The following is a 24555-nucleotide window of genomic DNA, read 5'->3' as shown; positions in this document are numbered from 1 at the left end:
TGCCTCTGTCTGGAAAAGTTCACCAAAGGGAAAGCTAGCCACTGAATAATGAATGCCTTTATTCTACATAGAGTTTAATATGGGCTGGCTCCACAAGTCTTGGGGCTTCCAAGGTTTTCTAAACCACAGAAGGAAGCCCACTACTCTGGGGCTTGGAAAAACTGGCAGCAGAGAAAAAGTGGGAATCACCTTCCCAACACGCACTACAGAGCTGGGGTACCCGGCACCTCAAGCTCCGGTCTCCGTCCCCTCCCCGGCCCGCCCACCCGCCCCGCCCACGAGGCGGGCGCCAGCTCCGCCTCCCAGTCTTGCCCCACCCCTTCTGTAGCCCCGCCCACGGGTGCTCGGTCCTTAGCGGGTCCCGGGATCGGGGAGGCCAGGGGCGGGGCTCACCCCTCGCCCTCGGGTCTCCCAGGCTCCACCAATCAGCGAGCGCCCTGTTGGCCATCCGCGGCTCCAGCGCCCCTCCCTCTCCCGCCGGCCTCTGCGTCCCAGAATCCAAGATGGCGGGGTCCAGACGGAAGGGTCCCGGGCCGGAGCGCGGCCGTTCATTTGCGCCCTGCTGCTGTCTTTCAGCCGATTCGTCGGGAGCGATGGCATGGGAGGCGACGCTGCGGCCCCCGGCGCCGCGGGCACCCCAGCCGAGTCACCGCACCGCCGCTTCGAGTACAAATACAGCTTTAAGGGGCCGCATCTGGTGCAGAGCGATGGGACCGTGCCCTTCTGGGCCCACGCGGGGAGTAAGCCGGGGCTGGGCGGGCCGGGTTCCTTCCTTGCTTTCCGTCTCTTTGGTCCATCTCCCCAGTGCCCTGCAGGGCCGAGGGTCAGCTCCAGTCCTGCACGCCACATGCGCTAGGGCAGGACTCCCCACTCCACGCAGCCCCCCTACTTCAGGTCCCCTTAGCACCCAGGTTCCCCGCGTGTCCCGAATCTTCTCACCCAGCTCGTCCACCCACTTCCCAGTCGTCCCCTTCTTAATCTCATCGGTACTTTTGTTTGATTCGGAGGTGTTTTGTTACTTTCTGCAGTTCCTTTGCGCTCAAGCCAGTTTCTGGGTGTCGCGTTACATTATACCCTAATGCCACGTCTCATGGGTACACTTTGCCTGGCCATGGCAATTGAGACCAGTTCCAGCAGCCTCCTTCCGTCTGCTTGTTTTAGGGAGTTAGCAGTCAATGGTTGGTTAGGCTTGTACCTAATTTCTCGAATGCTCCAAGACAGCATAGAGTCTTGGAGTGATTTTTTTAGGTCTTCGGATGTCCTTCTTAAAACGTTGAGATTCACCATAGATTTGCCTCTCAGTTGACGGCGTGCGTACTCTCTGATATTTATACTATGAACTTTTATTAGTGTCTCTAGTTATACAGGAGATGTACTTTTCGTATTGATTGTTTCTGAACTTGGGACTAAGAACAGTCAGTCATATCTTCTGTACAAGTTTTGTGCACTCTGACACAGACGATAGGACTGTGACTGAGCACTGCACTGGTGAAAACGTATCTACACTTTGGAGTGCTGATGTGTCACTGCTGAGCAAAGAATTCAGTAGCACTTGTCATCCCATAAACTCTTCAGAGACTGTCGGATACAGCCACTAAAGCAAGTAGTAAATACCTTCTATTTTTGTGTGCAATTAAGGGATCATTTATAGAAGGCTTTTAAGTGTCATTGGAGATTGTCCAGTGACTGAAACAAAATGCTTCATTTCTAGGAAGTAATTGCTAAATAGAAAGCACACTTCCCGGAAGGGCCATTTTCCTCAAATTAATGTGCAGTTATCAGGTGTAAATTTCATTGGGCTTAATGACCGAGTCATTATGTAGTTGAAACATTGCAATTATGCTGTTACTCAGTTCATTTATTATAAGCCTTCTGGGCTCCTGTTATCAAGATGGCATTGCTCTGAATATACAAAGATGGTGGACATGATACAAGCACAGGTTTTCAGATCTTCCGTTTCTGGTTTTCTTTTGGAAATGATGGTGGGTTTGTCTGTACCTCTCCATTTTGCCTGTCAGCTGTTCTCTATCTTTCCCGTCACAGTCACACATCAGCAAATTCAGAATGTTAATCAACTACTGAAATTAGATATCTTCACTCTCTTTTACGGAGCCACATGCAACAAATCTAGTCTACTGTGAAAGAGGTTAGGATAAAGAGCTGAAGTTGTAGCTCGGTTGGTAGGGTGCTTGCCCAGCATGCTCCAAGCCCTGGGTTCAATCCCTAGTACCCCATAAACCAGGTGTAGTGGTTCAGGCTTGTAATCCTAGTACTGATTACACTGGGAGGTGGAGGTAAGTTCAGAAGTTCAAGGTCATCCTTGGCTGAGTTTAACTTCAGTTTGGGCTGAAAATGGAGGGCGTGTCTAATTTACCCCAATGCAAATGTGTGGCTAAAGTATTCTGCTGTTTTAGTCATGACTGGATCTGCCTACTGACTTTGACACTCACTGGTGTGGGTGGCATGGAAATCCCCTCCTTTCATGGTTACTGTTAATTTTTAAACTTACTCTTCTATTAATGCTGTTGTTCATTTTTCTCCCTTTTCATTTATCCTTGCAATCTGTTACTTGAAACAAACAAAAAAAAATGGGAGAAACTTAGGATTTAGTTTATACACACCCATTACATTCAGCCCTAATTAGGATCACATAGGTGGTATTTCTCTTTTATAACTCTTATGTCCTTTTGTACTGTCAGTACATATCCTTAGGTTCATAAGGGCAAGAAATGATAGTGCTCTGTGACTGTCCATAACTCTCAAAGCTCTCACCTTCTTCAGCTGTAGTAGGCAGCCAGGCATCTCCTGTATTGATGGAACAAGATCTGCAGACAGACAAAGTCTTCTGTTTCTCTGTCCAGGGCTTTTTCTATGATGTTTTCCCCCATCCTTTGAGTGTTTGAACCAGTGAGTACACTAAAGTATCTCAGCTTTCTTTTCCTCCCTATAAAGTGGTGGCATTACTGCTGTTCTATTTCTTAGCATCAATGTCAGAATGGTTACAAGCTAAGAGAGTATGTTAGAATTGTTCAAATTTAGGCCTTTTAGGCACCTTAATAATCTGCCAATAGTAAGAGGATTGAAGGACTTATAAGCATACTTTGTTTTATGGTGTCTCAGTTTATTGAATTTTGCAGAGACTGTTTAATTTTTTTACGGACTGAAAGTTTGTTCAGAAGTCTGTTAGTTCTGCTTTTCCAGCCTCACGAGATGATCATTAGCAGTTTCGATCAATGACATTGTTGGTTTTGTTTTTTTGTCTCTGAGGTCCTGGCAGTCCAACACCGGGCCTGTGAGTGATAAGTATTTTTCATTGATCTGTGTGCCAACTCCTCAATGTATTTTAAAATTAAAGCCTGCTCGTTGTTATTTTAGATATGATACTGTTACACACAGTATAGAGTATAAATGTAACTTTTAGATGCACTGGAAAACCCCAAAAATTGTGTGCCTTGCTTTGCTGTGATGGTTTGAAACTGAGCCAGCAATATTCCTGTGCAGTACCTATATATACATGTCCATACTCAGTGTGTACCAATGACCTGCTGAGATCCAACAGTCCTAAGTGGCTGGATTGGGACTTAGGCCAGCTACTCTTTTGAGAATCACTTGTTTTCTCTGAGAGAAAACCAAACATAAAGACTGCTTATTAAATTAAAATTTAGTTGGCCCTCTTCCTGGGAAAATGTGTATATGCAGGATATTTTGCATATGATTTTGGAGAGTTTAGAGAAGTTGTACAGCCTGCCCCTTTATTTTACAGATAACATATATGATGAATCAATAGAACACAGAAATGATTTGCTCAAAGTCACTGCTGAACTTGATTCCTAGTGGTTGATTCTAATAATTTTTTTTGGTAACATTATTACTATATAAAGAGAGTTTGTAATATGTAACTGGTAAAACACATAGACTTTTAATATTGGGCAAATTTGGGGGAATTTTTATTTAAAATAGATTATGAAAATCAAACAGTTTGCCTTTTTTTAATTAAAAGTTCATACAATAAGCCAGGTGGTGGTGGGGCACACCTTTAATCCCAGCACTGGGAGGCAGAACCAGGTGGATCTCTGAGTTCGAGGCCAGCCTGGTCTACAGAGTGCGTTACAGGATAGGCACCAAATTTACACAGAGAAACCCTGTCTCAAAAACCAAAAAAAAAAAGTTCATACAATAATACAATGTATTCTGATCACCTTTTCCCTCCCCAGATCCTCCTTACCCATCCAATTCTATACCTTCTCTCTCTTTAGAAAACAGATAAGTAAAAAACAAACCGAATTTTTTTTTTTTAACACAAAAAAACAAAACAGAAAAACGGCACAAAAACATACCAAAAAAACCATAAAAACACAAAATATGGAAACCATAATATACAAGCAAGTTTGAAGTCTTGATCTCTTCCTTGGTCTCTGGGTCTTTTAATATGTAATATGTGGGTGTAGGCTTGCAGGTGCAATTCTCTGTTCAAAAGACAAAAGAGATACTACCTCTTTAACATTTCAAAGACGTAGCTGTCAGCATGAAGCAATCTCTAACAAGATTCTTCTGTATATAGAAGGTAAAATGTGATCTCTAGCTCATGTAGCAGTTCAGTGGTAATGCATTGAATTCTGCATAATTATAACTTAAAGCTTTTCTTTTCTGATTTCTACCATAGATGCTATTCCAAGTTCAGATCAAATTCGAATAGCACCATCATTAAAAAGCCAAAGAGGTTCAGTGTGGACAAAAGCAAAAGCAGCCTTCGAGAACTGGGAGGTCGAAGTGACGTTTCGAGTGACCGGAAGAGGTCGAATTGGAGCTGATGGCCTAGTATGATCATTTCTGTTGCTTGGATGAGTATAGTTGCATAAGCCACTGGCTCCTAACTCTTCCCTCTGTGTATTCCAGGCAATTTGGTATACAGAAAATCCAGGCTTAGATGGACCTGTGTTTGGATCAGCTGATATGTGGAATGGTGTTGGAGTATTTTTTGATTCTTTTGACAATGATGGAAAGGTATATTTATTGTTAAAACTGTTAGCCATTTTTCATTTTAATGGTTTTTGTTTGTTGTTGTTTTTAAGTAGAGTTAGGCTGTGAGAAGGTAGTTTACTTGACACCTTAAATTTACTAATAAAGATCTTGGTTGATGTCTGAGCATGGTCATTAGTCTTGGTGACAGAGAATCTTGCAACCGAAGCTTTGCAGACATGATTTTTTTGCATACTAATTTGCAGTCATGATGGAGGCCTAGCTCTGAAAACCTGTTGGTGATTCACACCCTGTGTGTGCTTAGTAACGATGAAAACATTAGCATGAGTCTAGATGTGGGCAGTGAAGCCAATAGTGTTGAGGAAGCCATGGCAGTGTCCAGGTGCTAGGCATGACTGACCTCATACTCAGCTTCTTGTTAAAGATAAAAATAAGGATAGCTGAGAGGCTGTTATTCAAGGCAATGTTTGCCATTTTTTATAAGAGCAATGAGCAAAAGACTTCAGCAAGCAGTGCAGCATTACACTGCACTAGCCGTGGTTACATCTTATTCGACTGTGGTAAGCAGAGACCAGACGGCTACAGTCTTCCCTTGGCTAGTTGTTATTGATTTTCAGAGGTTACTGCTAGCAATTTAAAGACATTTTAATGATGCATTGAAAACTTAGGCCATACTATTTTAAAAATTTAAGCTCCCTAGAATCTCAGCAGTATGAGATTTCATAGCAAATGAATGATGACATTTTTTATGAAAGATACTAAATAAATATATTCTCTTTACTTTTAGAAAAATAATCCTGCTATAGTAGTCATAGGCAACAATGGACAGATTAATTATGACCATCAAAAGTAAGTGTGTTTTGTATTATTTTATTTCAACTTTTCTTTGGAAACTTCATGAAATAAATCTCAACATTTCCCAAATGAAATAAGATTTTTTTTTCTTGAGCTGTTACATTGTAACGCAGTGAAAAAGTCTACTTTCTTTTGTGTTTTGAAGTTCTTTCTGTGAACCACACTTTCCATGTTTATTGAAAGAGACTTTCAAAAATAAATTTAGGCCGGGCAGTGATGGTGCACACGGGAGACAGAGGCAGGTGGATCTCTGTGAGTTCGAGGCCTGGTCTACAGAGTGAGTTCCAGGATAGGCACCAAAACTACGCAGAGAAACCCTGTCTCGAAGAACCAAAAAAATACAATAAAATAAATTTAGCTTTCACCAGACTAATGAGTGCCGTGTCTGTGCCGCTGTTTTTCAGCATTAATGTCACTTTAAGACTGTTGGCGTTACAGAGGCTCCAGGGGTGTAGGAAGATTGCTTATCCGCGCCTGGCTCTGCTCTTTTCCCTCCTTGGTGACTGCGGTGCTGGTAGTTTTTTTACAGTCCCTGGTGGACTGGTTTTAAACAGAAGTGTCTAGGCCGCTTCCTTGAGATTCGGCTTCAGCTGGCTGGGATGGAGTTGACAGACTTGCATCTTTACAAACTCCACAAGGGCCTGGGGATGGAATTCAGGAGGAGAGCACTTGCCTGGCAAGTGTAAGACTCAAGTCTCAATAGCACAAAACATAAACAGTGAAGTCCCCTGAATGATTTGGATGCTGTCTTCGTCTCCTAATAGCATATCCTCCTCCCTTCAGCATCCAGTGGCCCTGGGCTTCCCTTCCAGTGTCCCCAGAGTTCTGACAGGAAAGGCCTCTCTGTCTTCTGACTTGACATGGGCCGTCATAAGCTTCGCTGGAACTTGATATTTTTGAATCTTCCTGAATCTTAAATACTAAAAAGCCTTTTTTTTCTTCTCTCTCACACTCCAGTGATGGTGCCACTCAAGCCTTAGCAAGTTGTCAGAGGGACTTCCGTAATAAACCCTACCCTGTCCGGGCAAAGATTACCTATTACCAGAAAACATTGACAGTAAGTAACAGTAACCAGATAATCAATACTCTAGCGTGATTTGTCTTTAGAATTCTTGATGGAAGTTAAAGTGCTTAAACATGGGTCTGTGGGTATCCACGCATCTGTATGCGTTGCCCTGGCAACAGAAGTAAGTGTGTCATCTGGTGTGTGTGTGTGATTTCCTGCAGTGCAGCTTTGCCAGTATGCTTCTGTTTGGTTAGAGGGGGGTTAAGCCCCAGCTCGAGATACCGTAAGCACATATCCAAGTCTTCAGGGTAGAAATATGAGTAAGACAAAGACCGTTCTCCCTGAAGAGCTCATAGACTGTAGAGGAAACACATGAGCATCCCTGTGCTGTATGACAAGGGTATGACCCAGTGGTAAGGAATTGTGAGCTTGGAACCTGGACCCTGAGAAATGACCCTGGGGAAGGTCTGCAAGGGGTTTAATTGAGATGCACCTCAGAGCAGGAATAGGGAATGTGTGTATGTTCCAACCACAGAAAGCAGACAGAGCCTTGAAGAACTGAACATTTGAGAGAGCAAGTCGTTTGCTGTAGTGTGAAGACAGAGAAATCTCAGAAGTGAGGTAGAAGTGCAGTGCATGAAGGTTTTAAGAGAGTTGATGTTCTGAGCAGGAAGTGAAATGGTGGTATTTGCAATTTTACCAAGTGACTTAGGCCCCAGAGTAAATGGTGGGAACTAAAGGTGAGATGATAGAGACTCTTTGACCCTTAAAGCACCGCGCCTGGTGCTTTGTACTTTAAATGCAGCTTTTCAAACCGCTCTGTGAGCTACAGCTCTCCATTTGTAACATGGAGACATGGAATGTGGGAGATTTTAAGTCACTTGAACAGCACTGTGGTTTGAACCAGCTCCACCCTGTCCGCAGGGCTCCGCTTGCTGCTGCCTGACCTGAGGTGATAAATGCCAAAAGGAAGGTTGAGGAGAGATGAGCGACACTGTCACACTTGCTAAGCTAGGATAGTGCGGAGCATTTAGATTCCTGCTGTGTGATTATTCAGGACGATCACGGCTCCTTCAGGCTTTGCAAGAGAGGAACTTACTTCACTGTAGAAAGATTGTTGAACTATCAACATTTTCTCTTTTTGAGCCTTTGACAAATAATGGGTAAAAAATTTAAGTGAATGATCTTACTGGGTAATGATGGTTAGTGAATATGACTGAGGAGATGGCTCAGTGGATAAAGAACTCACCATGCAAGCCTGAGAGCCAGAGCTCAGATCCCAATCTATGTAAAAGCTAAGAAAATGTGGCCACCTGGAATCCCAGCACTCAAGAGGCAGGGCAAGATGGCTAGCTGGTCTAGAGAATCACTGAGCTCTGGGATCAATTTAGGGATCCTGCCTCAATAAATAAAGGGAAAGTGATTGAGAAAGATACCCAGAGTCAATTTCAGGTCTCCATATGATCACAAGCATGCAAGCATGCATACACAAACACACACAACATCCATATACAAAAAGAATTATAACAATAGAAAGAAGCAAGAGAGTATTATTCATCACAAAATGCTAAAATTTATTTTTAAATGTGTTATAAGAATCTACAGCTATCGTGTGTCTTCCTAGGTTATGATCAATAATGGCTTTACACCAGATAAAAATGATTATGAATTTTGTGCCAAAGTGGAAAATATGATTATCCCCACCCAAGGGCATTTTGGTATATCTGCTGCAACAGGAGGTCTTGCAGGTAAATCTTACCTTCTTTTCATATTGAAAACTTGTGAATGATTCTTAATGGTAATAATAGTATGTTTAGGGTATATGTGGGGAACTTTTATGACCAATATCCTCGAGCAGGGAGAAGTGAGGAATATGTAGATAGAAATATAGAGGAGAGAGACAGTTAGAAACAGAATAGCTCAGGAGGGCCTGGGTCAAAACCACCAGCCACTTCTGTCCCTACTAAAGGGCTTTTATAGGAATGCCAAGGGGTGGAGCAAAGACTGCCCCAGCACAGCCAAGTGCAGACCATTCCAGACACCTGGTGACCATGCACGTGGTCAGGCCATCCCCTAATGCAGCCCTGCTGTGTAAAGCAAGCGCAGATCTCACTAGAAAACCATTGTGGGATCCCACAGGTATATAGACTCGATTCCATTCCACTCAAATCTCTTTGGAGCCTTCCCATGGCCTGTTCTACCCGTCTCTGGCTGTGTTGGAGCTGCATGGATGTAAATTACACCATTCATTTAGGCACATTTTGTAGTGAAGGGGACATATTTAAAGTTGAGGATTAAAAAGTTAATTCCTAAGTGTTTTAGGACTCTTAAAAGTTACTGTATCATACAAATGGCTTTGGAAACCCAAGGAAATATTATTTGGGGCAAACTTTAAATGAAAATAATTGCTATTATTTTCCATGTATGTTGATAAATGAAGTTCCTCCACATCAATACTGCTTTGTATTCATATGACACATTACCATTTTAAATGCTTCTAAAGCTATAGATTGTTCTATACAACCCAAGCAAAGAGGGAGGAGGTCTGTATCCCCATTTTTTTCAGGTGTTACCAAATCCAGATGAAGGCAGTTTCTCAATGTCTCAGTCTCCCCCAGAAAGTCCTGGTCTGGATTTGTGATTCCTGACTGTTGAGCACATGCCTGTCCTCCAGTTAGCCAGTCTTTAGTGCATCATGCTCTGTTTACCTGGCTACCTCTTCAGATCCCCCAGAGAGGCAGAAGGAGAAGGATGCTGCCCACTTGAAATAAATCACTCTGTACCATGGACACGCCAGCCAGGACTGGTACAGCAGTTCACTGCTGTGAGGTCCCATCTCCTTAGTTCCTGCCATTAGCTCAAACATCTTGATATTAATCTGACCTTACATGGTTTAGATCAGATAGAAGTATCATTATCATCCAGTTGAGAAAAGCCAGGGCTGGCATGAACCAGAGGAAAGGCACTGGAAAGAGGTGGACAGAGTTTTGTGCACTTGGAACAGGACTTCCTCCGTGCAGGAGACTGGGAAAGCGTAGGGGGACCCTTCACCTGTCAGACACCTACCGTTCACTGTCTTCGCTCCAGGCAACAGTGCCGCCCGTGCTGACTGGGGTCAAGGGTCTAGAGTAGTTCGGAAGTCAGTCTTTGATGAGTAAGAAATAGCTGCCAGGTAAATTCACAACCACGAAACAACTGCTTACAGCATTTCTTGAACCTTTTTTAAATTTGTAGATGACCACGATGTTCTTTCTTTCCTGACTTTCCAGTTAACTGAGCCTGGAAAAGAGCCAGTGAGTATACCTTTATCCAATAGTGAATTTCCAGTTTTCAGTGGTGTTACCCGAGCTGTGGTTGTGAGAAGACTGACGTCAGTCTGGGTCTTGTTTCGGTCACTGCCGTCTGGTCTTATATAAGTTCCTGAACCTCTGGAGCTTGCTGATGATGATGTTCAGTGACCACCTTTTGATTTTGTCAGGGATAAGTGAGACACGTGTGCTTATAGTGAATGCTCACTAAATGGTAGTGGTGACTGTGATTGGGGTGTTCTTATTAAAACCAGAACAGATTAGCTGTAGTTTGAGTAAGGGCCAAGCTTCCAGCCAGTGATGGAGGGGTGAGCTTGAGAGGAAGGACAGGCGCCAGCATGTCTCACCAGTCCCTTCCTTACGACCTCTTCTTCCTCTGAAAAAGCCGACGCCAGAAAAAGACATTTCAGAAAAAGAAAAGGAGAAGTATCAAGAGGAGTTTGAGCACTTCCAACAAGAACTGGACAAGAAGAAGGAGGAATTCCAGAAAGACCACCCTGACCTCCAGGGGCAGCCGGGTAAGTTGTAGCTGGGGCGGTTCTGCGAGGACGCCTGGGTCTCCTGTCCGCCTCACCCCCGCTGTCTCAGCAGAGTCAGGAGCTGCTGGAGGGGGGGGGGAGCCCGTCCTGAGTCCTTCAGGGTCGGAGTGGGGCTCGCGAGGTGTGAACGAAGCTCCCGCAGCTGTGACCACGAGCCTCTGTGTTGGCGCTCGGTGAGGGTGGCGTTGACACGGCCACTACTGTGTTCTCTCAGCTAAACAAGTGAAAAACTACAGCGCTGCCCTCCTGGGTAGGTGCTGAATAAACCACCCAGGTCTCCCTCTCCTTCCAGCGTTACACAGTGGCCTTTCTTGAGAAGTTTGGACAGCGTTGGGCACTATACAATGTGTTTGTGTTATTTTTCTGAATTTTAGTATCTTTTTTTTTTTTTTTTCAACTTTTTGTGTTTTTCCCTTCCGTTTTCCCTGTCGTTACCGTTCCTTTCCCTCTGAAACGTTCTTTCCAGCGAGTCTTAATAGTGGCCATAGCACTGAAGGAAAGGACGCCCTCTGCCCCAGCACCTCTCTTACTGCCAAGGATCCTGGGCTTCAGTGGTGGGAATCTTTTCAATGCTAGTTTAAGCCAGAGAAACTAAGACCTTATATGTTGTTACGATCTCAACAATGGGACAGCGTGAAGGCCAGCAGTTGACTGCCTAGTGTCTGCTGTTCTGTGTCTGTCTGTTCCCATCAGCTTGAATGATGGAGGCTTACTTGGTAAGGCCTGTGTCTTAGCATTTGAACACTTTGTAACGTGTAGTTCTCAGTGCAGTGGATGACAGACGTCGTGTCATTTGTCACCACACCCTGGAGTTGCTTGTAGAAGGTGTGTAGGTTACAGTTGGCTGTCGACAAGTATGGGTGCCCACCTAAGCATCACTGCATGGAATATTTTTTTTCACCCCAGAAAGTTCTCTGATTCCATAAACCACTCTCCACATAGCCTGTCGCTGTTGTGATTTCTGTTACTCCAGATTAGTTCTCCTGAGTAAAATTATACAATATATACAAAACAGAAATTATTTAAGTGAGAAAGTTCAGATAGTAGTTTGTAATAGTAATTAGGAGTTACCGAAATAGTAATTTAGTCATGACTGAACTGTGTGGAAGTTTATACCTCTGGTTGGTAGTGTTCTGGCATATGTCAGCGCTTGGCCTGTTACAACATTTCAAAGCTCCAGATGTGTAGAGGGTTGTGATGACTGTAATTTGTGATGACTTTTCAGCGGATGACATATTCGAGACCATAGGAGATCGCGAGCTAAGACAGGTCTTTGAAGGACAGAATCGTATTCATCTGGAAATTAAGCAACTTAACCGGCAGCTGGATATGATCCTTGATGAACAGAGGAGATACGTCTCTTCCCTGACAGAGGAGATCTCCAGGAGAGGAGCGGGGGCCGCGGGGCAGCCTGGTGGGCAGGTGAGCTTTCCAAGCCAGTGCTCCAGCCAGAGGAGAGTCAGAGCGTGACCAGTGCCTGCTAAGCTGCTTCGTCTTGTCTCCCTCCAGGTCTCTCAGCAGGAACTGGATACAGTTGTGAAGACCCAGCATGAGATTTTGAGACAAGTGAATGAGATGAAGTAAGTAGACAGCAGTCATGTTTAAATGTCCCTTGTCCTAGAGGAGCTCGTGTGCCTGTCCTCCCTGTCCTAAAGGAGCTCGTGTGCCTGCCTCCCTGTCCTAAAGAAGCTCGTGTGCCTGTCCTCCCTGTCCTAAAGAAGCTCGTGTGCCTGTCCTCTCCCTGTCCTAAGGAAGCTCGTGTGCCTGTCCTAGCTCCTGCCTCCTGTCCTAGAGGAGCTCGTGTGCCTGCCCTCCCTGTCCTAGAGGAGCTCGTGTGCCTGTCCTCCCTGTCCTAAGGAAGCTCGTGTGCCTGCCCTCCCTGTCCTAGAGGAGCTCGTGTGCCTGCCCTCCCTGTCCTAGAGGAGCTCGTGTGCCTGCCCTCCCTGTCCTAGAGGAGCTCGTGTGCCTGCCCTCCCGTGTCCCTTCATGAGGGCAAGCTGCGCATCCTGGGGCCGGGTTAGAAATAAAAGAATATATATGCAAGGTGCAAACATCTAGATTTTAAAAATCATGAAAAGTTGGAAAAAGGGGGAGAAGGCTTCAGTATTAGTGTCTTTAAAAACAGAGAGATTTGCTGTAGCGACTTGAAACCAGGAGTGTGCCTGTCATTGGGAATTATGGGAGTGTGGAGTGAGCTGTCAAAACTTCGTGACACACACTGGGGTAGAAGGACATTTACTGTGGAACAGGCACACTTCCTCCAGAACTTCCTTCTGATTCCATCTTCTGCCCTACATCAGACTGCATAGACGCTTGACTGACACGCCTCTAATGAAGACTTACACAGATAGCCAACCTTCTCAGGGTCTGAGAGAGCCCACAGCCAGTGTGTGTTCTCATAAGCTAATGCTTCCGTGTTCCAACAGTACAACCCTCGGCAGGAGAGTGTCAGAGTGAGCTGAACAACCCTACAGGACGGGGTTAAACAGGTTAAACAGGAGATAAGGACTGAAAAGACTCCACTGACGAGAGGAAATCTGTGTTTTGCTCATTAGCATTTAAGAAACATTTTTGTTGTTGGCTCACAATTCCCAAGTCAGTACTTGCCCTGTTCAAATAGTTTAGCTAATGGAATAGCTTTCCTTTAGAAGTCTACTGTATAACATAGTATTTTTTTATTTTGATACAGTTTTTTGAAGACTTATGTACTTAAGTATATGGGTGGTTTTACCTATGTGTATGTCCATACCGAGTGCATACATACAGTCCCTTCAGAGGCCAGAAGACGGCGTTGGATCCCATGCAACTTCAGTTAGAGATGGTCGTGAGCATCACGTGGGTGCTAGGATTGAAACTCAGGCCCTCTGGAAGAGCAGTCAGTGCTCTTAACCAGAGCCATCTCTCCAGCCCCTTGTTTTCATGTGAGTCTGTTCTGTGTCTTCCATTAGCAGCGTGCTCATCATTTCTCCTGTCATGCTGTCACTCACATCCCAGGGTTCAGTGGCAGCTCTGCGGCCTTACATCTGAGCAGTGCAGTCACGTCTTGCGTGGAGAATGTGTCCCAAAGTCAGTGTGGAAGAATGGTGCACAGGGTCAGAAGACGGTCACACTTTCCTTCCCACTTGACTGGACAGCCTGGCCTCCTGTTGCCGTTCTGGGCGTGTACCTGAGGGCCATCTGATAGGAACACAGGAAGATAGAGGTGCAGTACATTTGTGTCAGGAGTCCCTAAGACCAGCAGATTCCCTGACTTGCCAGAAGTACTCAGAGAATTCAGAAAGCTTCTGTCAATCTGGTCATGGTTTGTTACAACAAAAAAGAAGTCAGCCGGCAACAGTGGAGCACACCTTTAATCCCAGCACTGGGAAGCAGAGGCAGGCGGATCTCTGTGAGTTCGAGGCCAGTCTGGTCTACAGAGCGAGTTCCAGGACAGGCTCCACAGCTACACAGAGAAACCCTGTCTTGAATCGCACCCCCACCCCCAAAAGAAACAGTTATCAAAGAACGGTGGCATGTGAGTAGAGTCCAGAAATACCCGGAAGCTCCCTCTGCCCCTTCCAGCAACCTCCCAGTGCACACAGGGCTTGAATTACAAGTTTTGACTTCACCATGATTTGAAGGTGATAAGTGTGCATTAAAAATCGGTACTACAGATCTTGAACTTGATCTCTTCCTGCACTGTGGTATGGTTATTGGTCTGATATGGCAACAGCAGGCAGTGGTGTCTAATCTCAAATCTCAGTCAGACACTTAGTCGTGAGCGTCAGCAAGCAAAACTCTGCTGTGCTATGTGCTGAGCCAAGGTGTTCTGTGTGCTAGGTGTATTAACTTGCTTCTCATTTAGTTTATGATAGCTCTATCCAGACATGATGCCCCGTAAGTCAGGGGTAGTTCCCTAAACAGTGTGGGAAGCTCATCCCAAGCCTTGGTGTCTAGAATTTCTACTAGAGGTCATTTACATGGGTAGGGAGCCCTGTGCCGACCTTCAGTACATTTCCCGTCCCTCTGGAGATCAGTCCTTTAAGGTTCCAGGTGTTTGTGTAGACCTACCTCATGTTACAGAATCAAGCAGGACTCACAGATCCTCTCCTGGGAGCTGAGATGACTCTTCGAAATCCAAATTTCCTTCCTAGGGTTCTTCCTCCCCTTTTCATTTCCTCTCCCTCCCCTTCCCCTCATGTCCCTCTTTTCAGGCAGGGTCTCCCTGTGTAGCTCTGAGTCGTCTGGCCTCAATCCCCAAGTACGGAGATGGTGGGCATGTGCTACTGTGTCTGCCTGCCTGCCCGCCAGTTTGGTATTTGTTTTTCTAGTGATCTGACGTGTTGAACTTAAAAAGGGGTAACCATTTGAAATTTATAGCTGGAAACCCAAACCCAAACCCTGTGATTTCAAAGGGATTTTGTGTTCCAGGAACTCCATGAGTGAAACGGTCCGGATGGTCAGTGGCATGCAGCACCCTGGCTCAGCAGGCGTCTATGAGACCACTCAGCACTTCATGGACATCAAGGAGCACCTTCATGTCGTGAAAAGAGACATCGACGGCCTGGTGCAGCGCAGCGGGGTAACGGGCTTCTCTGGGCTTCTCTGGGTCGGGGTTTTAAACAGTGCTCGCATTCTTTCCTAGCTGCCCCATGGGTTCCAAAAACCTTGGATTTGGGTTTCCTGGGGAGAAAGTAGAAGCCTGTGTCTGCTCTTGTCATTACTTATTGGGCGCCAGGCAATGAAAATATTTGTATTCCCGTTTTAATATCTTCTATAATCCATGTTTTTTATCTTGTTTGAGAATTTTTACATGGATACAAGGTGGGTCTTTTTCTTTTTAAATTGAAACTAGTTTTGTTTTTGTTTTTTAAGTACGATATAGTCTGATTATAGTTTCCTCCTCCCCAACTCCTCCAAGACGCTTTATTTGGTAACAAGAAATGTCCAGCTGGAGCTCTCTCTCCCCCGTCATTTGGCGAGCACAAGTAGATTCCATCCAACCCCTCGGTGGCCCTTAGATTTAGCTGTCCCTCCTCCTCCTCCTCCCTCAACCCCGTACATTGACAGGCTTCTAGTTCATTTGCAGTGGCTGGACACTATGGAGAGAGCAGCCGTGAACACGGTTGAGAAAGTGTCTTGCCATAGGATGTAGAGCCCTTGGGTAGATGCCCAAGAGTGGTGTACCTGGATCTTGAAGTAGTCTAGTCCCAGCTTCCTGAGGAACCACCACACTAATTTCCATAGTGGTTGTACAAGTTTGCACTTCCACGGCAATGGATAAGTGTTCCTCTTGTTCCACATCCTTGCCAGCATAAGCTGCCATTTGTTTTATTGATCTCAGCCATTCTGATTGGTATAAGGTGAATCTCAAAGTATTTCCATGATAAAAAAGGATGTTTGATGTTTCTTGAAGTGTTTCTCAGCCATTTGACTTCCCTCTTTTGAGAACTCACTGTTCAGATCTGTACTCCATTTTTTAATTAGGTTATTTCTTTTTGTGATGTCCAGGTTTTTTTTGTTTTTTTTTTGTTTTGTTTTTAGTTCTTTATGTACTTTAGATGTTAGCCCTCTATTGGATGTGTAGTTGGTAAAAAAAAAATCTTTTCCCATTCTGTAGGCTGTCGCTTTGTTTGAATGATGGTGTCCTTTGCCATACAGAAGCTTTTCAGTTTCATAAGGTGTCTTAGTTAGGGTTTATATTGCTGTGAAGAGACACCATGACCACAGCAAGTCTTATAAAGGAAAACATTTAATTGGAACTGGCTTACAGTTCAGAGGTTTATTTAGTCCATTATTGTCATGGCAGGAAGCATGGTTCTAGAGAGGTAGCTAAGAGTTCTACAACTTGATCTGCAGGCAGTAGAAAGAGACAGTGAGCCACTAGGCCTGGCTTGAGCTTCTGAGACCTCAGAGCCCACCCCCAATGACACACTTCTCCCCACAAGGCACTACCTACTCCAACAAGGCCATACATCCTAATAGTACTACTTACTCGCTATAAGCCTATGTGGGTCATTTTTATTCAAACCACCACAGTGAGGTCCAGTTATTATTGTTGTTATTGTTAGTTCCTGTGCTATTGGTGTTTTGTTGAGAAGTCTTTTACTGTGCCAATAAGTTCAGGATTATTCCTCATTTTCTCTTCTATTAGATGTGTTGTATATGGTCTTACGTTGAGGTCTTTGATCCATTTGGAGTTAAGTTTTGTGCAAGGTGATAAATATGTATATACTTGAATTTGTCTACATGTGGACACCCATTTTGACCAGCACCATTTGTTGAAAATGCTGTTTTTTTGTTTTTTGTTTTTTTTCCAGTGTGTATTTCTGGCTTCTTAAAAAAAAAAAAAAAAAAAAAAAAGGTCAGGTATCTGTATCTGTAGGTTTGTAGATTTATGTCTGGGCTGTCAATTCTATTCCCTTGATCAATGTGTCTGTTTTTATGCAAATATCATGCAGTTTTTATTACTATTTTATTACGACAGCCTACAGAATGGAAAAAGATTCTGTTGCACAATTTGAGGTTAGGAATGGTAAAACTCCAACAGTTCTCTTAGCATTCAGAAATGTAACTGTCCTGGGTTTTTTGTGTTTCCATATGAAGCTGAAAATTGACCTTTCCAGATCTGTGAAGAATTACATTGAATCTGTAGATTGCTTTTGGTAGAATGGGCATTTTTACTCTATTAATCCTGTTCCATGAGCGTGGGGAATCCTTCCATTGTCTGATATCTTCTTCGGTTTGTTTCTTCAGTGTCTTAAATTTTGTATGATGCAAGTCTTTTATTTGCTTTGTTACACTAAGGTTTTGTTTTTGTTTTTGTTTTTGTTTTTGGCTATTGTGATAAGTATTGTTTCCCTGATGTCTTTCTCAGTCTGTCATTTGTAATAATCAGAAGGTTATTGATTTTCGTGTGTGTTAATTTTATATCCTGTTTCTTTGCTGAGAGTGTATATCAGCTGTAGAAGCTTCCTGGTAGAGTTTTTAGGGTCATTGTGTATATTTCTGGTTTAGTTAGGGTTTTATTGATATGAAGAGACACCATGACTACAGCAAGTCTTATAAAGGAAAACATTTCATTGGGGCTGGCTTACACTTCAGAGATTTAGTCCATTATCCTCATGGTGGGAAGCATGGTGGCGTGCAGGCAGACATGGTCCTGAAGAGGTAGTTGCGATTTCTACACCTAGATCTACAGGCAACAGGAAGAGAATCTGACAAGGGGCCTGGCTTGAGCTTCTAAACCCTCAAAGCCTGCCCCCAGTGACACACTTCCTCCAACAAGGCCACACCTCCCAATAGTACCATTCCTATAGGCCTGTGGGGGCCATTTTCATTCAAATCACGACTATGGTATCATCTACAAATAAAGATACTTTGACTTCTTTCATTCTAACTTTATATCCCCTTGATCTTCTTCAGCTCTCTTATTCTAGCTCAGACTTCAAGTACTATGTTGAATAGATGTGGAGAGAGTGGACAGCCTTTCTTTTTCCTGATTTTAGTGGAAATGCTTTGAGTTTCTCTACATTTAAGTTGATGTTGGCTGTAGGCTTGCTGGAAACTGCCTTTATTATGTTGAGGTGTGTCTCTTGTATCTTAGACATGTCGGGACTTTTATTACAAAGGGTGTGTTGCATTTTGTCAAAGGCCTTTTCTGCATCTTATGAGATACCATATTGTTTTGTTAATCATGTCATTTCATTCCCTGATTATGTTTTCACAGATTTTATTAATGGATTTATTCATATCCTCTTTAAGGACTGCAAACAAATTCCTAATAGCTGTTTTGAAGTCCTTGTCTTATGCTTCAGCTATATTGCATTTCTTAGGACCTACTCTATCTAGTAGGGTTGCCAGCTTAGTGGAGACATGCTTTCCTGTCTGTTAATGTGTTTTTATTCTGGTGTCTAGGCATCGGTTTGGGATGATTATGATTCTAGGTGTTGTCTTTGTTGGGTGAGTTTTCTGGTCCTTGGTTTCTGTTGCTCTCTCTGGATCATAGAAGTGTGCAGTGGCAGTACATTGTCTGCTAAGGAGTGCTTCTGGGTCCCTGGCAGGTGTAGCCACTGGGTGGCCTGGGTAGACTTGTTTCTAGGTGTTGGGAGTTGACATGCAAGAATGGGGATGGGCTAGAAGAGCTGGGGACTGAGAGGTGGGCAGGAGGGAGGAAAACCAGGTTTGCTAAGGATCTCTGTCTGCAGCGAATGAGAAGAGAGGAAGACTACCTGCAGTGCTCTGCTACAGTGCTGGAATGAGACTGGGGATTTGAATTGAGACTAGAAGAGAGCAAAAATGACCTTCCTGATTCCCTGGTGGGCATGGTCAGTGGGTTTCCAGGGAGAGAGAAGCTGAGTTGTTAGCCAGTGAGACAAAGGATGGGATGAGGAGGGAAGGCTGTAGGATATATAAGGTGTTTGACCAGACCCATTCCCTCCTCCCCTCCCCAATGAGGGCCACCCACCCACCGGTGCCTGGTAGTGCATCAGGGGCCACATCCCTGAGGAGAACTGACTCGTCTCCTCGTCCTCCCGAACAGCCACCAGTAGCCACTAGGAGTTAAGCTGGGGTGGGACTTCATTAGCTCCGCCCCCATGAGTACTGGGATTTTAGCTGCCTTGATCTTGAATATTCTTGAAGTCTGTGTTTTTAAAAAGCATATTTCTTTGGCATATTTTCTCCCAAGGTTCTGACCTGAACTTTTCTTGCTGTTTTGTTATTATGTCACATCAGTTAGGTTTTCTGAAATGAGATAGAGTTAAATAAGATTGTGTTGAGTGCTTTCCTCGCCTGGCTAGTAGCCTTGTACAGCACACATTTGTAATGTAGTTGGTCCTAATCAAGCTTAGAAGAAGCAGAGACCCAACCCCTTCAAATGCGTTATATTTATGTCAGCAATAATAACATTAACATGTCTTTCTCAAGGTCATCAGGGGGAAAACACTTTAGTCTTCAATTTCCAATCTTGTTTCCATTATATTTTGACACTGCCTTTCTTAATCATTTCTCTGTTCATGCCTTGAATCATTTTTGCAAATCTTGCTTAATAGTTTTCTTATTGGCCCTGGCTTTTCATCCAGATCATTGTATTTTAGTTTTATTTGAAGGTATTTTCCCTCTGTGTCGCAGTGGCCAACTTGGTGCTATAGGTGGGTATGTCCTAAAAACTATGCCTCGTAGATGCAGCCAACTGAGAACTAATCCTGGAAGCCACTATGTCTGGGTGACTTCTTTGTCCCTGATGTTTACTTAGCCCCTTAAGATACCATGCCTTCTGGAGACAGAAGGGGGACAGTTTTCAGAAGTCAGTCAGGTTTGGTGTTGTGAGAGTGCAGAGGATGTGAAAGGAAACAACTCTGTTGTAGTAGTCTGTTGATAATAGCATGTAATTTATCGCATGAACTGGAACATTACTGAGCATGAAGTCTGTGCTGTTATTATGTCAGGACAGAAATTGGGAAGTGGAAGCAGCCAGGGCAGTAGGAGGCTGTGGGAAGCCTGTTCTCTAGAACCTTGAAGGGCACTGAAGCCATCATTTGTACTGAAGGGGGTAGAGGGTGGCACCAAGTTGGCATGAGGGGGAACCTTCTTATGTCAGCTGCTCTTTAAAAGAAAAAGAATTTTGAAAGATAGTACAAGTTAAATAGGTAGAAAATATTTAGGGGAATGAGTATGAAAATACTTCTTATTTAACAAACTGAGTTCTATACAATTTTATATTTATGTTTTTCCAGGCCATTAATTTGACTAATTACAATACAGGTTCTTTGCTTTGCAGCCAGCTAATGAAAAACCCAAATGCCCAGAACTGCCCCCATTTCCATCATGTCTATCCACGATCCACTTCGTGATATTTGTGGTGGTGCAGACAGTGTTGTTCATTGGCTATATCATGTACAGGTAAGTCTCTTGATGACATTTGACCCCGCATGGTTTTGGATTAAATATCTGTGGAATTCAATAGGACCTAATGCAGCTTTCACTAACGGGCAGTTCACCTCAAAGCAAACTTGTTTACTAGTCTCTTGGGTGTGCGTGTTTAGAGTGTGTTTATCTCAGTATTATTTTCTACTTCAGAGGGCATTGATAGTTTAAACAATCCCATTCCTTTCCCAAGTTTAGTATATAGATCATCTGTTGGTTTTTCTTTTCTTTTTTAGGACTCAGCAAGAAGCAGCTGCCAAAAAATTCTTTTGACCTTCATTTTCCAATATGTACATCATGTATGTATGTGCAAATGTTGTCTTCTGAGGGGATTTAGTATTTAAATTGCTTCATAGTCTAAGTTATTAAATTTTGTATAAAATAACTCTTGAAAACATTCATTTTTCAGTAAAAATAAATCTTAAAGACAACATTTTGTTCATAGTACACATGTCTTTAAATTTAGTGAGTTTCTGGTAGGCAGAGTACAACCACTGAACAGAATAATGGCAAGCAAGACATTAAACAGAGGCCACTGCTGGCTGTGGACATTAACCTCCCTGCCTCTGGAGGTTTCTCTATTTATATAAACACACTTGCCTTTCTTCCCAGAATATGAGATCTAAACAAGAGCGCCCTGTTCATGTGAGTCTTATAATCAAAGTCATTTTTAAATGTGAGAATTCCCTAACACAAGAATGGGTTCTAGAGTCCTTTGGTCCCAACACGGCTCCCTCTGGGATCAGTGATTTGTCTGGGAGCTTTAAAGGAGATGGCGGGCATCCGAGCATTTAATGAAATGTTCCCCCCCACACCTTTTTTTTTTTGAGACAAGGTTTCTCTGTATAGCTTTGGAGCCTTTCCTGGAACTCACTCTGTAGCCCAGGCTGGCCTTGAACTCACAGAGATCCCCTGCCTCTACCTCCTGAGTGCTGGGATTTAAGGCATGCACTACCACCACCCAGTGTCCCCTCTTCTTTCAATGTGTATTTCACTTTGAAAAGAAATTTTGTGGAAAGTGCTTTTTGCCTACGTCATTTAGGTGAGGACAGTCCTATGACGATGGTTTTTAATGGTATTTTGCCAGGTGGTGTATTCATTCATGATGGCCATTGCCTTGAATATCTTTGTTCCAATAATGTCAATTCAGTATCACAGAAATAATTTTTAGACTTGTAATTTGTGGGATTCATTTCTTCATTTTGTTGAACATGCAGTGTGGCTCTGCTAGCATGTCCTGCAGCTATTCTAAAGTCACAGGAGGCACCAGGACACTCTGGTTTACATTATTCTGGTTTGTGACTTCAGGGGGCTATGGCAGAAGCGCTTTGAGAGATTTGAGAGCAAATTTGTCACGTAAATACTTACCTGTTTCTCCTTTAAACGCTGGAAATCAGGATGCTGTGAAGCATCCGTTAGTGAATTAACCAGGAACATTAGGCTGGCAAGAGTTGAGACAGCCCCAGTCGGAGGTATTTGAGAAACCACCTGTGACCTTTCTTTCTTTTCACAGCTGGGCTAGACTTTCGCTGGCTTCAAGACAGTTTACCTCTTATTAAAGTAATGGTCTCGTTTGCTCTGGGATCCAGGACAACACTGTTTAATAAGATACGCAGCTAAATTGTTGTAAGTTTTCTCTCAGCTGTCATTTGCAGACTGGGCTAACAGCCTAGCCCGTGTGAAGACTTTTGGAGAGTTCTCTGTGCCGTGGCACTACCTAACTGGCACCACGGGTGCAGGCTCCCCACACTTTATGCTGCCATTCATCACCCCAGATCCCAGAAATTCTGACAGTGCACTCAGTGCCTACACGAGACCCGGCAGCATAAAGTGCTCCTCACTCTCTCCTCTAGATTCACGTTTGGAAACTCATGTTCCACAAGCGTCATCTCCCAGAACTTACTTACTAAAAAATCCTCCAGGAAAATGTCCGAGTGAGACACTGGGAAATCTTCTTGAGGTAAAAGGCTGCCGGAGCCCAGTATTGCAAAGCCTACAGTCGTGTGTGCCTGGACGTTAAGGGGATCCAGACCCGGGCAGGGTACATTTTGGAGGTTGAAGTCTGAAGGGAAGTACACTGATCCTTCCTAATGTGATTGCAGCTAGCCATTGGAGCAGGAGCAGGAATCTTTTTACTTGTTAATTGCTTCAGCATCACTCTGCAAGGTCGTCCACACAGTCGGTCTGTCTGTCTGTCTGTCTGTGTTTTCCTCAGAATCATTAAGTCGGAATCTCCTGAGCACAACCCTGCTCTGTGGGACACTATCACTGCCAGAGTTCCTCCATTTCTGTAGTGTTCTGTGTAACTGAAATAATTCACTTCTCACACCAGCAAGTATTTTACAGGTGCCTTGGATTAAAACAAAATTTATTTTAAAACTTCAATGTAATTTTATGATGCCACTTTTAAAAGAAGTTGCAATTATGTAATTGCTGATAAACTTGTGTCATATGCTGTTTGCATTATAATTATTTGAATGCTTTATTTAGCTTAAAACTTCACCTGAAGTCACAAACAATAAACCAGTGTTTTGTCACATTTTTAAGGCACTTCAGTGTTCTTCCGAGTATGGCCCATGGACCGGCCATTCGGTTCATGGAATGCTTCTTAGGAATACAGATTCCAAGGCCCCATTCCAGCCCAGCTGCGTCACAACTCAGGTGGCCTTCAGAGTGTCCATCCCCTCCATGGACACCACAGACACAGCACACTGACAGTTGAGAGCCCCTGACATGAGGAGTAGGAAAAGGGCTGTGGTGGGTGTCTGTTTTGTTGGCTCAAAGCTGAGCTACGCACACTTTCACTGTCTTTGAGATGGGCAACTCTGCTGATTCTTCTGTGCTTGTTGGTGTTTGTTTTGCTAAGACTCTTTGTTCATCAGCGACTACACACTAACCGGTTGTTAGCTGACCTCTTAGCGCTTCAGTGATGACTTCGAAACTTGTAGAATCGTCTTTGGCTCATGGGAAAGCTTAGGCGTGCCCATCATGAAGCCTGCCTGCTGAAGCTGTGGCCTTCCTGATTGTCACCTCCTTTTATCCCAGACAGCTGCATCTGTTGATAACTTGAGGAGAATGGGAAAGACTTGAATAAGGGGTCTTTGTAAAGACCTGCTGCTCTGTAGAGAATCGGTCTTTGTAAAGAACTGATTGGTTGCTGGAGTCGGATTCTCTCGAAGGGCCCACATGCTGGTTGGAGAAAGGCGATGAACAAATTAGTCATTGGGAATTTTGTATTTGTAAGATTTAGGGTGAGATCAGCTCTTGCAACTTTTTAAATCTGTATGTTGCCCTTTTTAAGGTATTTCTTTTATGATGTTCAAGTTTAAAAGGGTTTTCTATCCACTGTCAATTTCAACTATATAACATTTTGTCAAGTTTTTTTGTTTGTTTGTTTTTGTTTTGCTTTTCTGATTGTTACTTGATGCTAGCTGGAATTCAAGAAATGTCAATGACCTTATTCAAATAAAAGAAATATTTTAGTAAATTGACTTTTTCCTTCATTGATTTGATGTTGGGGCCTAAGTAGCTATTTTCCAGATAGATCCTCTTTTGCAGTTGTGTTTTATTTATCGGTGATCTGCACCTTGATGCTGTTTCCTTTCCAGTGGCTCACAGGCAGCTTTAAGAGAAGAAGGGTTATTCTTCAGCTTCTGATTCCCAGTTAGAGCATGTCATTTTGGGGAAGTCAAGGCAGGCACTTGAAGTAACTAGTCACATGCAGTCAGGAGCTAGGAGAGAATGAATGTATGACTGTTTACTCATGCCCACCCCTGCCCTGCAAGTCAGGAGATGCCACCCACAATCAACAGCCTTGCCACCTCCATGAACACAATGAAAACAGTCTCCTCCAGAAGTGTCCACAGGTCAGACATCAGCAATCCCTCATGGAGATGCTCTGCCCAGGTTATTCTTCTAGACTCTGGCAAGCTGACAACTAAAACTGACCATCACACTGTCC

At 43.8% G+C, this 24555-nt stretch overlaps 1 protein-coding gene across 1 annotated transcript; it reads left to right on the top strand.

The window, feature by feature from the left end:
* The first annotated feature begins 488 nt into the window (after window positions 1-488).
* Lman1 (lectin, mannose binding 1) lies at window positions 489-21031 on the top strand. Its single transcript, XM_028860374.2, is given in 14 exon segments — window positions 489-528; window positions 531-740; window positions 4664-4818; window positions 4897-5004; window positions 5768-5829; window positions 6793-6892; window positions 8466-8589; window positions 10076-10134; window positions 10535-10667; window positions 11914-12110; window positions 12198-12268; window positions 15099-15249; window positions 20449-20570; window positions 20831-21031. Coding segments are annotated over 14 exon segments (1554 nt in total). The 5' UTR covers window positions 489-503; the 3' UTR covers window positions 20868-21031.
* The last annotated feature ends 3524 nt before the right edge of the window (window positions 21032-24555 follow it).

The sequence above is a fragment of the Peromyscus leucopus genome, chromosome 19 (genome assembly GCF_004664715.2).
Source record: "Peromyscus leucopus breed LL Stock chromosome 19, UCI_PerLeu_2.1, whole genome shotgun sequence".
Classification (NCBI taxonomy): Eukaryota; Metazoa; Chordata; class Mammalia; order Rodentia; family Cricetidae; genus Peromyscus; species Peromyscus leucopus.
Note: the sequence above shows the minus strand (reverse complement) of the source record. Positions and strands in the feature narration are given on the sequence as shown.